Source organism: Danio rerio, chromosome 21 (assembly GCF_049306965.1).
Source record: "Danio rerio strain Tuebingen ecotype United States chromosome 21, GRCz12tu, whole genome shotgun sequence".
In the NCBI taxonomy this organism is placed as follows: Eukaryota; Metazoa; Chordata; class Actinopteri; order Cypriniformes; family Danionidae; genus Danio; species Danio rerio.
In genome coordinates this window covers 47,265,001-47,278,303 of record NC_133196.1, presented here as the reverse complement: position 1 = coordinate 47,278,303, position 13,303 = coordinate 47,265,001, and the positions used below count along the sequence as shown (strand labels likewise).

At 38.7% G+C, this 13,303-nt stretch overlaps 1 protein-coding gene across 1 annotated transcript in view; it reads left to right on the top strand.

Moving 5' to 3' along the window:
* Positions 1-3,337: 3,337 nt before the first annotated feature.
* The window catches only part of irs4a (insulin receptor substrate 4a), a 13,187-nt gene continuing 3,221 nt past the window's right edge, over positions 3,338-13,303 (top strand). Inside the window, exon 1 of the mRNA XM_002666075.8 lies at positions 3,338-6,744. Coding sequence (XP_002666121.3) covers positions 3,594-6,744 — 3,151 coding nt within the window. The 5' untranslated portion in view covers positions 3,338-3,593. The remainder of the gene's footprint in view (positions 6,745-13,303) is intronic.

The following is a 13,303-nucleotide window of genomic DNA, read 5'->3' as shown; positions in this document are numbered from 1 at the left end:
TTATTTATTTATTTATTTTTAATTTAAGTTCCAACCACAGGTAAGACGTTGAATGAATTGTTTTTGTAGTAATAAATCTGTCCACAAGATGGTGGCCTCTTCTGCTGTTCAATGGTTCATACTCATGTTGACAAGCTCTGAGTTGAGCAACATAACTCCTGTTTATGTTCTACTCTGGGTTCAATCAATTCTCAAGTCCACATATCAGCACTTATAAAGATTTAAAATGGTTATATTGTAGTAATAATAATAATTCCTTAAATTTATATAGGGCTTTTCTAGGCACTCAAAGCGCTTTACACACAATGGGGGGAATCTCCTCATCCACCAATTGTGTTACCCATATTACTGCTTGAGCTTTAAAGAAGGATAATATTAGGCTACTGATACAGACATGTACTGATATGCTATTATTGGTATTCATTATTAGAAATCTCATAGCAAATTTTCTCTAGCCCGGCTCTGGCCCACACAATATGCTTTTGCTTGGCCCACATGCTGCAGTGAATTATACATGACTGGACCAAGTCTGGCATCCAGACAAGAACCAAAGATGGACTATCTGCACCTTGTCTCATTCATACAAGTTAATAACCCATAACTGGGCCTGAAGTAACAGACAAAGCAGGTGCATAGCGGACATTTTAATAGTGGGGGGTTGTGTGTGTATATATATATATATATATATATATATATATATATATATATATATATATATATATATATATATATATATATATATATATAAACCCTATTTAAAAGTGTTCAAATATTTAAATATTCCTTGCTTCAGATGTTTAAGGCATTAAACACAGACTTTCTTCCAGTGTTACATGTTAATTTATTATTTATATTATTAGGTTATAATTTATTAACTTATAACTTAACATAATTTTTAATTTATAACTTAACAGTTATTAAGACACTGTCACTTTATCATGTTGATCATATTTACAAGCTTTTTGCACTATATACTGTTTTGCATCTGCACAACTCTGGTTTGCCCTCCTTGCCATGTGCCATTAAGTGTAATTGTATTGTTTACAAATGTTTAATTTTACTTATATTTTAGATTATATTATATGTGTAATTGTATTTATTGTAATTTCTTTTTAAAATGCTAGTTTTTGTATTAATATCATATGTTAGGCACTGTTGGGTCTGAGAGTAATGTAATTTCTATTCTGTTTGTCCTGTACATGTGGTTGAATTGACAATAACGCTGACTTTGACTAATGTACTTATAGAAAAAAATAGGCAAATGAATTGTCCAACTATTTTAATACACCTTTTTTTTAATATACAAATAATATTGGTGAATTGGGTAAGCTAAATTGTCCGTAGTGTATGTGTGTGAATGAGAGTGTATGGATGTTTCCCAGAGATGGGTTGCAGCTGAAAGGGCATCCGCTGCGTAAAACATATGCTGGATAAATTGGCGGTTTATTCCGCTGTGGTGACCCCAGATTAATAAAGGGACTAAGCTGAAAAGAAAATGAATGAATGAATATATTTGTAGACAATATATTTATGTAAATAGATATTTTGAAAATATTTTAAACTGGCCATTTAAAAAAATAATTAATAAAAATAATTAATAAAAAATATTTAATAAAAAATAGAATAATTAATAAAAATAAAAATAATTATATATTATTATTTAGATGCAAAAACCTCTAAATGCCATCTGAATTAAATTGTCCTCTAAAATGAGCATCTTTATCAGGCTCTCGTGTGTATGTTCAGTAATATCACGTTAATGCTAAGAATGAGTCCTCTTCTGTTGAAATATATCAACATAAACAATGGAGGCTGAAAAAAATTTTCATTTTCGGTGGAAATTTCAGACAGCACTTCGTATATATTAATAAATTTGGCCTACACTTTTTTTGAGTGTTATGGTAAGTTATTTTAGTACTGACTAATAATGTATATTCACAAATATAATGTTGTATAGCTTCCTATTAAAAATACGAATTTACAAAATAGATTTGTGAGAAGTGTACTCATATATGCTGAACACTGGACATACGTATGTATGTGTGTGTGTTTATGTGTGTGTGTGTGTGTGTGTGTGTGTATTCTTTTTAAATGTATTATTATTGTTTTTTGTTTTGTTTGTTTGTTTTGTTCCCACTGGTTATGTTCCTAAAAAATCTATAAAAACTAAGTATTAAAAAGAAAGTAAAGCATAAAACTAAAAATTCTGTCATCATTTACTTGTCCTCAAGTGTTTACAACCCATTTTGAGTTTTTTTTCTTCTGTTGAACACAAAAGAAGATACTTAGAAGATGCTGGAAACCTGTAACCATTGACTTCCATGCTCATTGCTTTTATGGAAGTCAATGGTTACAGATTTTGGGCATTCTTCAAAGTATCTTCTTTTGTGTTCAACAGAAGAAACTCAAAATGGGTTGGAAACACTTGAGGCAGAGTAAATAGTGAGTAAAAGTTCATTTCGATGGAAATTTCAGACAGCACTTAGAGGTTTCTGCATCTGAACTCTTATATATATATATATATATATATATATATATATATATATATATATATATATATATATTTATATATATATATATATATATATATATATATATATATATATATATATATATATATATATATATATATATATATATATAAATTTGGGCTACAATTGTTGCACTATTATTTTGTCAGATTAGCTCCAGATTTCACCAGTACTGACTAATCTAATTTATATGCACAAATAAGGGCTGATATTGTAAAGCTTTCTCTAGGAAATATTTATTTAAATTAAAAGAGAGATTTGTAAGGGGTCTCATTATATATTGATTAATCAAATATGCGTAATTATAAATAGTTTTTATAAAAATAGATCAATCTATTTTTGATCTGAAAGCATATGAATATAAGCTTTTATAAGGCTTCAGTTTTGTTTAACATTAGCGTTGTCTAGCCACCACATGCCTGTGATTTTGTTCTGAAATGCTTTGAATATTAAAAACGAGAAAGATTCAGTAGGATTGTCCAAACTGTATACTGATAAAGCACTAGGCTTCCGTCAGCCGCTGAAATCCTCCAGGATATTAATCAGATGCGCCGCTGTATCTCGTGTAAATAAGCCATCTCGCCCTCATCCTTATTCTCTTTACAAAGATATTTATTTCAGCACAGACTCTGCACACAGAAGCAGACGGCACATCTCCCGTCCAATCGGCGAGGCGCGCTTGTTGGATTCACAGCTCCGATTGGTTTGGAAGCACGTCAATCACCGCGTCTTTTCGCGAACCGACCAATCATGAGCGCCCGCTGACCCCGTTCACCCCGCGCAGTGCGCTGACGTGCGCGTCACGTGATGTTTTCGCTGGGCTGTAGTGATGTGTAGACACCATGAGTGAAGCGGGCAAATAAAGATTTATAATGGCAGCGAGCGATGATGGAGGCTTCGCGAAGATGCAGCGTTTCGTCGTGCTGAACATTCACCGGGGCGATACATCGGGAAGCAGCAGCACGGATTACTGCAACGTCTAATTGTATCCGAGCTAGCCAACAAAATGGGCCGTGCATCGGCGTAAAGCGGAGGTAAAGTGACCTTTCATTGCATTGTCCCATGGAAGATCGGCCGCGTTTACCGAATCACGGCGTCATGTTGACACTGGAGGCTCAACCGCGTCGCGCTGTCACGAAAACATCCGCGAGCGGCATCTCTTGTGCTGCTGCCGGGGAGCCTCCATCCTCCTCCTCCTCCTCCTCCTCCTCCTCCACCTCCACCTCAATCAATAACAGCGGCTGCCGTTTGCCCATGCACTTATCAGCCTCCTCTCATTGCCAGCCACAGAGGAGGTACCATCCGCCTTACCACTTTAAAGTGCACCATCTGTTCCCGGATGAGAGCCCTCAGGATGCTGTGCTGAGGAAGAACCTGCCAGCCCTACAGTATAAGGTGCACGACTCTGCCTTCTGCCGCGTGCTCAGCGCTGACACCACTGCTGCCGCCCTGGCCGCTGCCGCCGCCTGCTCTGGTGGCCTGGACCGGGACATCTGGAAGTGTGGCTATCTGCGAAAGCAGAAGCACGGCCACAAGAGGTTCTTCGTATTGCGGGGCCCCAGCAACCTCGGGCCCAGCCGCTTGGAGTATTACGACAGCGAGAAAAAATTTCGCAATGCCCTCAAAGCTGCTGCTTCTGGTGTCACGTGCCCTGCCAAAAGGGTGATTTATCTGTCGCAGTGTTTTACGGTTAACAAGAGGGCTGATGCTAAGAACAAATACCTCATTGCCCTTTATACTAAAGACGAATACTTTGCTGTTGTAGCCGAGAGCGAACAGGAGCAAGAAGAGTGGTACTTGTCTATAACGGAACTTATGACGGAGGGCAAAAAGGGGCAGCTGGACAACGACGAACTTGATGATGGCTATGGGACGATTTCGCCGGGAACCATTTTCAAGGAGGTGTGGCAGGTGAACGTTAAGCCTAAAGGCTTAGGTCAGACTCGAAACTTAATGGGGGTGTACCGTCTGTGCCTTTCCGCCAAGACTATTCACCTGGTGAAGCTGAACTCGGAGACGCCTGCCGTCAACCTGCCGCTAATGAACATTCGACGCTGCGGTCACTCCGAGAGCTTCTTCTTTATCGAGGTGGGCCGCTCTTCTTCCATCGGCCCTGGCGAGATATGGGTGCAAGTCGAGGACTCTGTTGTGGCGCAGAACATGCACGAGACCATTCTAGACACTATGAAGGCTCTGAAGGCCTTTCCTGACTTTAGGCCAAGGAGCAAAAGCCAGTCATCTGGCTCAAATCCGCTGCCGTTTATTACGACTCGCCGGCATCTCGGCAATCTCCCCCCAAGCCAAACTGGCCTCCAGCGAGCCTCCCGAACGGATTCAATGACAGGCACGCCGCCCACAGGGAAAAGCAGAGGGCGGGGTCAGCGCTACCGCACCTCTAGCGAGGGCGAAGGCACTCAGGACCGCCCCCTCAGCTCTGGGACGGGCAGCTTGGTGCACATCAATACCCCCATTCTCAGTGTGGGCCGGGAGGAAAGCGGCAGCTGCTGCGCTCATGCATCACCCAATCAGGCCCATCACACCCGCTCCGCATCACTTCCCGTATCTCACTTCCTGTCTGCCACCAGCCCGATCAGTGTGTCCAGCAGTAGTGGGCACGGCTCGGCTTCAGATACACACACTCGACCCTCAAGCTCCTCCATTTGTGGCTCCCCCAGCGACGGAGGCTTCAACTCCTCCGACGAGTTCTGCCCCAGCCCCTGCGACTTCAGGTACTTTCATGCAAGCTGTACCACACCCGAATCCCACGGCAGCACCCCGCCGATTAGGGATGACTACAGGCTGACTGAGTATATGACTATGGATTGGCACAGAGATGGGGCGAGGACGTTCGAGGAGGAGAGCAGTTACATGGAGAGGACTTTCCTGAAGCTGGCACACTCGTCCAAGCCAAAGCTAGGCGGCAGCTTAAGCATCACGCAGCAGAAAGCCACGCAGACCTCATCGTCTTTTGATGAACCGATGGAGTCTAAACGGCAGCAGGTTTGCTCGTGCCTGCTGAAGTCAGCCTATAAGTCTTACTCTGAGTTACATCACCCAAACAAGCCTCCCTTGCTCAGCTCTGAGTGTCAGAAGAAACTGCCAAAAGACGACGGCTACATGCCTATGATCTACAGCATGGCTTCTTCTCCTAATGCAGATTACACCCCTATGCAACCCCGAGCAAACCACCCTGCGTCTCTGGACGTCCACCCCTGTTCCTCGCAGCAGTCGGACCGGTACGGATACATGATGATGCTCCCTAGTGACAGCCCCTCGAGTCGGGAGCAGGCGGAGTACGACGACTACATGGATATGTCACAGCTTACAATAGCTGAAGGCTTTTCTCAAGCCTCGCCCGATTCCCTCAAGGCCTCGTATTTCTCGCTTCCGCGCTCCTACAAAGCCCCGTCACGAGAAAAGCACGAAAAGGCCGAATACGTTCCCATGTCTCCAGCTGATCCCATGAGTCCTCCTAGTCCCGGAGAGTATATTCACATGGACTTTGGTCCTCGTCTCGCTCACCCCGCTCTGTCTCCACCCTCCGCAGACTCGCCCTCCACACCTCCGCCCTCTCAGCCCTGCTACCGGATGTGTTGCTCCTCTCCAGACCATGATTACTTGGGTCTAAACATGGATAATCTCCTAAAGGACCGGCCTCCGCGACACTCCCTCGTTGCTCCATGGAATCCCCCTAATTACGCTCGCCCCTTAGGGTGCTCATACGGACAGACCTCCGCTAATTTAGATCCCGAAAAGGTGCACGGTGAATGCGGAGACGTTCCCTTAAGAACCATGCAGCATCTTTGCATCTCCGAGCGACTGCCGTTCACTCACACGGAGCCCAAAGTCATCAGGGCGGACCCGCAGGGGCGAAGGCGGCACAGTTCGGAGACTTTCATCCCCTCGCCGGCTACCTTTGCTAGTGGTTGCGGAATCAGGCCCTCAGCCAATCAGAATCTCCCCGAAGCTAGCAGATGGCAGAGCTCCTTCGATAGCATGTGGTCGCATCCGGACGCCTCCCCGAACTCCGCCACAGGTGGGACGCCTCTGAACACCTCATCCAGCTACCTCAACTACATCGCTCTGGACCTGAGAGAAGTGGCCCGGGTCACACACGACGCTCCACGCCCAGCCCATAGCAACCTCCAAGAGAGCGACGCTTACGCTGGTATAGACTTCTCCGTTTCGGGAGGACGTGCCAATGCCTCAAAAGGTTGGTTGCATCTCTGTCTCCCCTTATGCTACAAGATAAGTGGCAGCAAGTAGCCCTGTTAAAGCTTCAAGATTCATTTCTCTGCATGTCCTGCAAACCATTTGCTTATGTGATGTGAAGCAACGTGAATTGTGCACTTTATTTATATATATATATATATATCGTATAACTCTGTACATTCCTGAGGAGAGACTACGCTAAATTGTCTTTCAGCTTGACATGCTGTTCTTATAGTGAGACATATGAATATTATTGCTGTTTACTTTCAAAGACATTCCCCTTTTTTTTTCTTACTGATTTTCTTGATCCTGCACTTTGGATAGCACTGGGTTTTGAGCACTGACTTTCGATGTGCAAGTGTGATATTAAAGGAACTCGCTTGCATAAAATACTCACTTTCAAAGTTTTGACAGTCAAGTAAAAGCTTCCACTGAGATGACCTTTTTTCTCTGAATGTTGATTTATCAAACATGCATCCTTGCTTCTGACAAAAGCTTTTTTTTTTCTCGCGTCTACATTGATTTAAACGACAGGGTTCAACGCTAAGGGTTTATTCTACTAATCCGATCGGGCCAATGGTTCAGTTTTTTAACTTGCCCTGCCAAAATTTTCACTGGCCTCACCAAAACAAATAAATAAATACATTTAATAGCTATTTTATACCCACATGTATTAAATAATGTGTCAAAAATAATGTTTATAATTATTAAAATGGTAAAAATCATTTAAATATATAAAATATAAATAATAAAAATATTTTTTAAATGTTAATAATGAGCAAAATTATGTGTTAAAAAAACAAAAAGAGGGGCGACGCAGTAGGTAGTGCTCTCGCCTTACAGCAAGAAGGTCGCTGGTTCGAGCCTCGGCTCAGTTGGCGTTTCTGTGTGGAGTTTGCATGTTCTCCCTGCATTCGGGTGGGTTTCCTCCGGGTGCTCTGGTTTCCCCCACAGTCCAAAGACATGCGGTACAGGGGAATTGGGTAGGCTAAATTGTCCGTAGTGTGTGTGTGAATGTGTGTATGGATGTTTCCCAGAGATGGGTTGCGGCTGGAAGGGCATCCGCTGTATAAAAACTTGTTTTATAAGTTGGCGGTTCATTCCGCTGTGGCGACCTCTGATTAATAAAGGGACTAAGCCGACAAGAAAATGAATGAAAACAAAAAAAGCGGTATGGTAAATGTGAAGGTATTTTATTTTAGTTTTAAATTATTTAACAAAAGATGGCATCAATCGGGCCAGATCCCGTCTACTGTCCTAAGCGTCTCTCACACTGGCCCCGGGCCATCGGGCAGTCCTTATTGTTGAGCCCTGAACGATAACACCACACTCACATTGTCAAGGGGTAGCTCACCCAAAAATTATGACAATTTTTGATGAACCACACTGAAAAAAATTCTTCAAAGATGATTCCTTGGATTTACTCAATTTTTTTTACGTTAAGTGGTTGTAAACAATTTATGTGTGTTGAATTTAAACAAACAAATTAAGTTGAACATTATTAAACTTAATTTGTTTGTTTAAATTCAACTTAAAGAAATTGTTTGCAACAGTTCTGCATGCAACACTTTTTTCAGTGCAGTTTGAGTTATTGTTTTGTTCTGTTGAACGCAGGATATATATATAAGGATATATATACAGTATATATATATATATATATATATATATATATATATATATATATATATATATAAAGAAGATCTACTGAAGAATGCTGGAAACCTGTAACCACTTCTATAGTATGTCCTATTAGAGGTAGAGTTGGTTTTATATTCGGATATTTAGACATTCTCCTTAATTATATCATTTAAGAAAAGTATTCTTTGCAAATTATAAATAAGAAAATCATACTAGCAGCCAATGATTATCAAAGTACAACATTGTTCACAGTGAATTTGATAGTGCTAATGTTGTTTTGAAGTCGTACTCGCATGCTAATTCTGATCGAATATTCAAAGTAATATGGTAAACAATATAGGGTCTTCTAAATGAACGAATGTGCGAATATAAAACCAACTTCTGTTATTTTCTTACTATGGATGTCAATGGTTACCGGTTTACAACATTCTTCAAAATACTGTCTTTTGTGTTGAACAGAACAAAGAAACTCATATAGGTTGAGTGTGAGTCAATGATGACGGAATGTTTCATATATAAACGATGACATCATTATTTTGAGTGAACTATCCCTGTAATCAATTTTCTTTGCAGTAACGCTTAAAACAAGGTTTCATTTGCATTAACATGGGTTAACTAGCTTAGTTAATGTTAAATTAACAATGCCCTCAATATTACAGCATTTATTGATCTTGATATTACCGTCTTTATTGATTATAAATAGTTTTTTTAGACAAAGTGTAAGACTGACAGACTGTTAAAAATCTGATATGGCATAATAATCAAGGAACTACCGATTTATCAATAATTGATTATTTCTAGCCTAGAAAAAATAGCAACTTGTCAATTTCTGTCTGTCTGTGTGCATGATGTGACTTGGGAAGAGTCGAGCTTTAAAAAGGGGAACTATAAAAGTTCTTTGAGCGAGATGCTAATGGTCTAATCTGATCTGTTCAATCAGAACAACACAACTCTAATAGGCTGGGAACAAGTAGAGTGAGTAAATGATGACAGAATGTTTCATATAAATGTTCACATCAATTTTTAGTGAACTATCCCTGTAATGAATTTTCTTTGCAGTAACGCTTAAAACAAGGTTTCATTTGCAATAACATGAGTTAAGTACGGGTGATGCAGTTGCACAGTAGGTAGTGCTGTCGCCTCACAGCAAGAAGGTTGCTGGTTCGAGCTTCGGCTGGGTCAGTTGGCGTTGCTGTGTGGAGTTTGCATGTTCTCCCTGCGTTCGCATGGGTTTCCTCTGGGTGCTCCGGTTTCCCCCATAAGTCCAAAGACATTCAGTACAGGTGAATTGGGTAAGCTAAATTGCCCGTTGTGTATGAGTGTGGATGTTCCCAGTGATGGGTTACAGCTCGAAGGGCTCCTGCTGTGTAAAACATATGATGGATAAGTTAGCGGTTCATTCCACTGTGGCGATCCTTGATAAATAAAGGGACTAAGCCGAAGGAAATAAATGAAAATACATTTTGTGTTCAACAGAAAAAAAGCTTAGTTTTTACTGCAAAAAATGTGATTTTTATTTAGAGCTTTTGCCATGTTTTAAGTCCAAAAATATTTTTAAAAATCTATATTTCAGAGTGAAAACAAGATTATTTTGCTTGATTCAAGGAAAAACTCATTTATTTCTGAAAACAATATAATATTTTTTACTTGTCTAGAAAATGATTTAAGTACATTTAGATATTTGGACTAAAATCAAGACATTTTTTGCAGTGTTGTAACCATTACAGAGTTTAAAGCGAGAACTATCTTTTTAAGTGTGTAGAATCACACAAACAAAAGCATCTGATCATCTGTTTCTTTGTGATGCTAATATTTTCTAGCCGCTTCATATTGGACTATTTTTATAAACCTAAGAGAGGGAAAATTTTATATAAGAGTTATGATTATGCAAATTTAAAAGGATTTTTTTTTAAATAGAACCAGTAACATCTGATGTAAAAAATATAAATATATCTGGGTCCCACTTAAACTAAAAAACAATCCACTTGTTTTGGAAATATACTCATTTTACATCTGCCCTAGTGTTAAACAGTTGACCTTTACCATGATCTCCAGGTCTGGTGGGAGCTTTTTAAGACGTTGCAGACACCCTGCAAAAAGTCTAATAATGTCTTCAATTTCAAAAACAATATTTTAGACCTTAAAATATCTTAAATTCACTATATATATATATATATATATATATATATATATATATATATAWAATTTTTTTTTTTTTTGCAATGCACACACACACACACACACACACACACACACATATATATATATATATATATATATATATATATATATATATATATATATATACACACACACACACACACACACACATATATATATATGTGTGTGTGTGTGTGTTTATTGCAAAGAGATACACATCAGCGGTTAGACATGTTTACAGCAAATTTCCCTAATTAAAATTTGTAAGAAGGGAAAGAAAATTAAAGCAACACATCGCTTTACATGATCTTCCATTAATACAAAAACTATTTACTGAAGTAACTGGGCCATTACAAAAACAACCCTTAGTGTTTAGCTCTGTATACGTCTAATATTTCACTCGTATGGGTCTTAAAGGGGTCTTTAATTTGACTTGAAACCTGCAGAAACCCTGTTTTAGCTTAGCTTAGCATAGATCATTGAATCAGATTAGACCATTAGCATCTCACTCAGAAATGCCCAAATAATTTAGATAATTTTCCTATTTAAAGCTTGACCCTTCTGTAATCACAACATGGACTAAGACTGACAGAAATTGGAAAATTGCAATTTTTCTAGGCCGATGTGGCTATAGGAACTATATTCTCATTCTGGCGTAATAATCAATTAATGATTAATGGGTATGGCAAAAAAGTTCCTTGATTATTACGCCATATTATAAGATTTTTAATTTTCTGTCAGTCTTAGTAATTGAAGTTATAGTAGTTCAATAATCAATTAGTAATTCAATTTAAATAGTACCATTTGACCAACTGTATATAGTTATATATATATATACAGTTCAACTATTTTTGAGAGTATAGTTCCCAGCCATATTATCAGATTTTCAATTTTCTGTCAGCCTTAATACACTTTGCATCCGAAACAAGTTAAGCTCTAAAAAGAAATATTATCAAAACTCACTCATTATAAACGAGATGCTAATGGTCTAATCCAATTCAGTGATCTATGCTAAGCTAAGCTAAAAGTGCTCCAGCCAGACGCAGAGATCATCTGAATGAATTCTAAAATGATCAAACTAAACAGTTTAACTCTAGGAGAGTAGTGTATTGAGCCTATTTCCCCCCAAAAAAGAGTGAGGTGTTTCTTTAATATCACCATAGTAAACTGATAAAGCTACACTGTAAAATAGTTTAAACACAAATAGTCAAGACTACAAACATTTTTTTGTTGCTTTTACTTAAGTTAATCAGGCTTCAACTAAAGTGATTTACTGATTTTGTTTTTCATAATAAAAGTTGGGATTTTAAAGGAACACGTCACAGTTTTTTTGGAAATAGAGTTAAACAGTTTTATAGTACAGTTTGACCAACTCTATATATAGTTTGACCATTTTTGAATCTATTCTGCCATTCTCTAGGTGTGGCGGAAGCACTTTTAGCTTAGCTTAGCATAGATCACTGAATCAGATTAGACCATTAGCATCTCACTCAAAAATGTCCAAAAAATGTTGATAATTTTCTAAAACTTTTCTAAAATCTAAAACTGGACTTTTCTGTGATTACATCATATACTAAGACTTATTTTATTAGTCTTAGTCGTATTTTTATAGGTTGATATGGCTAGGAACTATACTCTCATTCTGGCGTAATAATCAATAATCAATCAATGATAAATTGGTACGGCAAATTACCTTGATTATTACGCCAGAATGAGAGTATAGTTCCTAAAAAATAGCAACTTTTCAGTTTTTTCAGTCTTAGTACATGATGTATTTAAAAAAAAGGTCAGACTTTAACAAGAAAAATTATCATATGGCATCACCATACGTGGATAAGAACAGGACATGTGTTTGGATATAACTCATTTGTTTGACCACACTTGATTATTTTTGTTAATTTATTAATTTGCTGGAGATTAGAACTGAATTTAGAAATAGTTTTGAAACAAATCGTTGAGCTTAACTAGCTAAATTAAACATGTAGGCCAATGGATGTGTCCAGTGGAGTGAGTTTCCACCGTTTCTCCATTCCACCAAAGTAAAGGAGTAAAGTAAAGGAGTAAAGTAAAGAAAAAGTAAAGATGCTGAATGGAGGAGGCTCGTTCTTTATTCTTGCGCTGCAGATGCTCTGTTTAACTGTTTTCTCACTAGTGAAGCGTTACACTTACAAAGTCCGCTATGTAAATAGCAAATGCGCCATGGAGCGACTCAACTGACTCTTAAAGGGAATGTGAGATGGACTCTTATTGGTTTAATACACGTTATGCTCAAAACACACTCAGAACTCATTAAGAGAATAAGCACAACCCTGTTAGACCATGTGATGGGGCGCAGAGAGTATTTGTCCATCCCTAAAAGTGGATTCAGACACACCCTTAATGCTTTTGCACCATGCACTTTAGACTTTGAGCTTAGATCGTTAAAATAGAGCCCTTTATTTCAGTTGTATATTTTTCCTAATTGTATTTATAGATTGGGTGGTTCATTCCGCTGTGGTGACCCCTGATTAATAAAGAGACTAAGCTGAAAAGTAAATGAATGAATGAATTTATAGATCGTTAAGCGTGAAAATACTCACAACACATGCAAGTACAGAAATGCACTGCAAATAGCACGGACAGCAGCGAAAGTTTGTCAGGGTACCCCAAACAATTTATATATTGTTTATTAGAGTTTATGAAGATGCACTCCTACTGCAGAATCATCCCAATTAATCTAACATTATAAATTATTTCCAAATATTGATATTAAGTCATCTGGA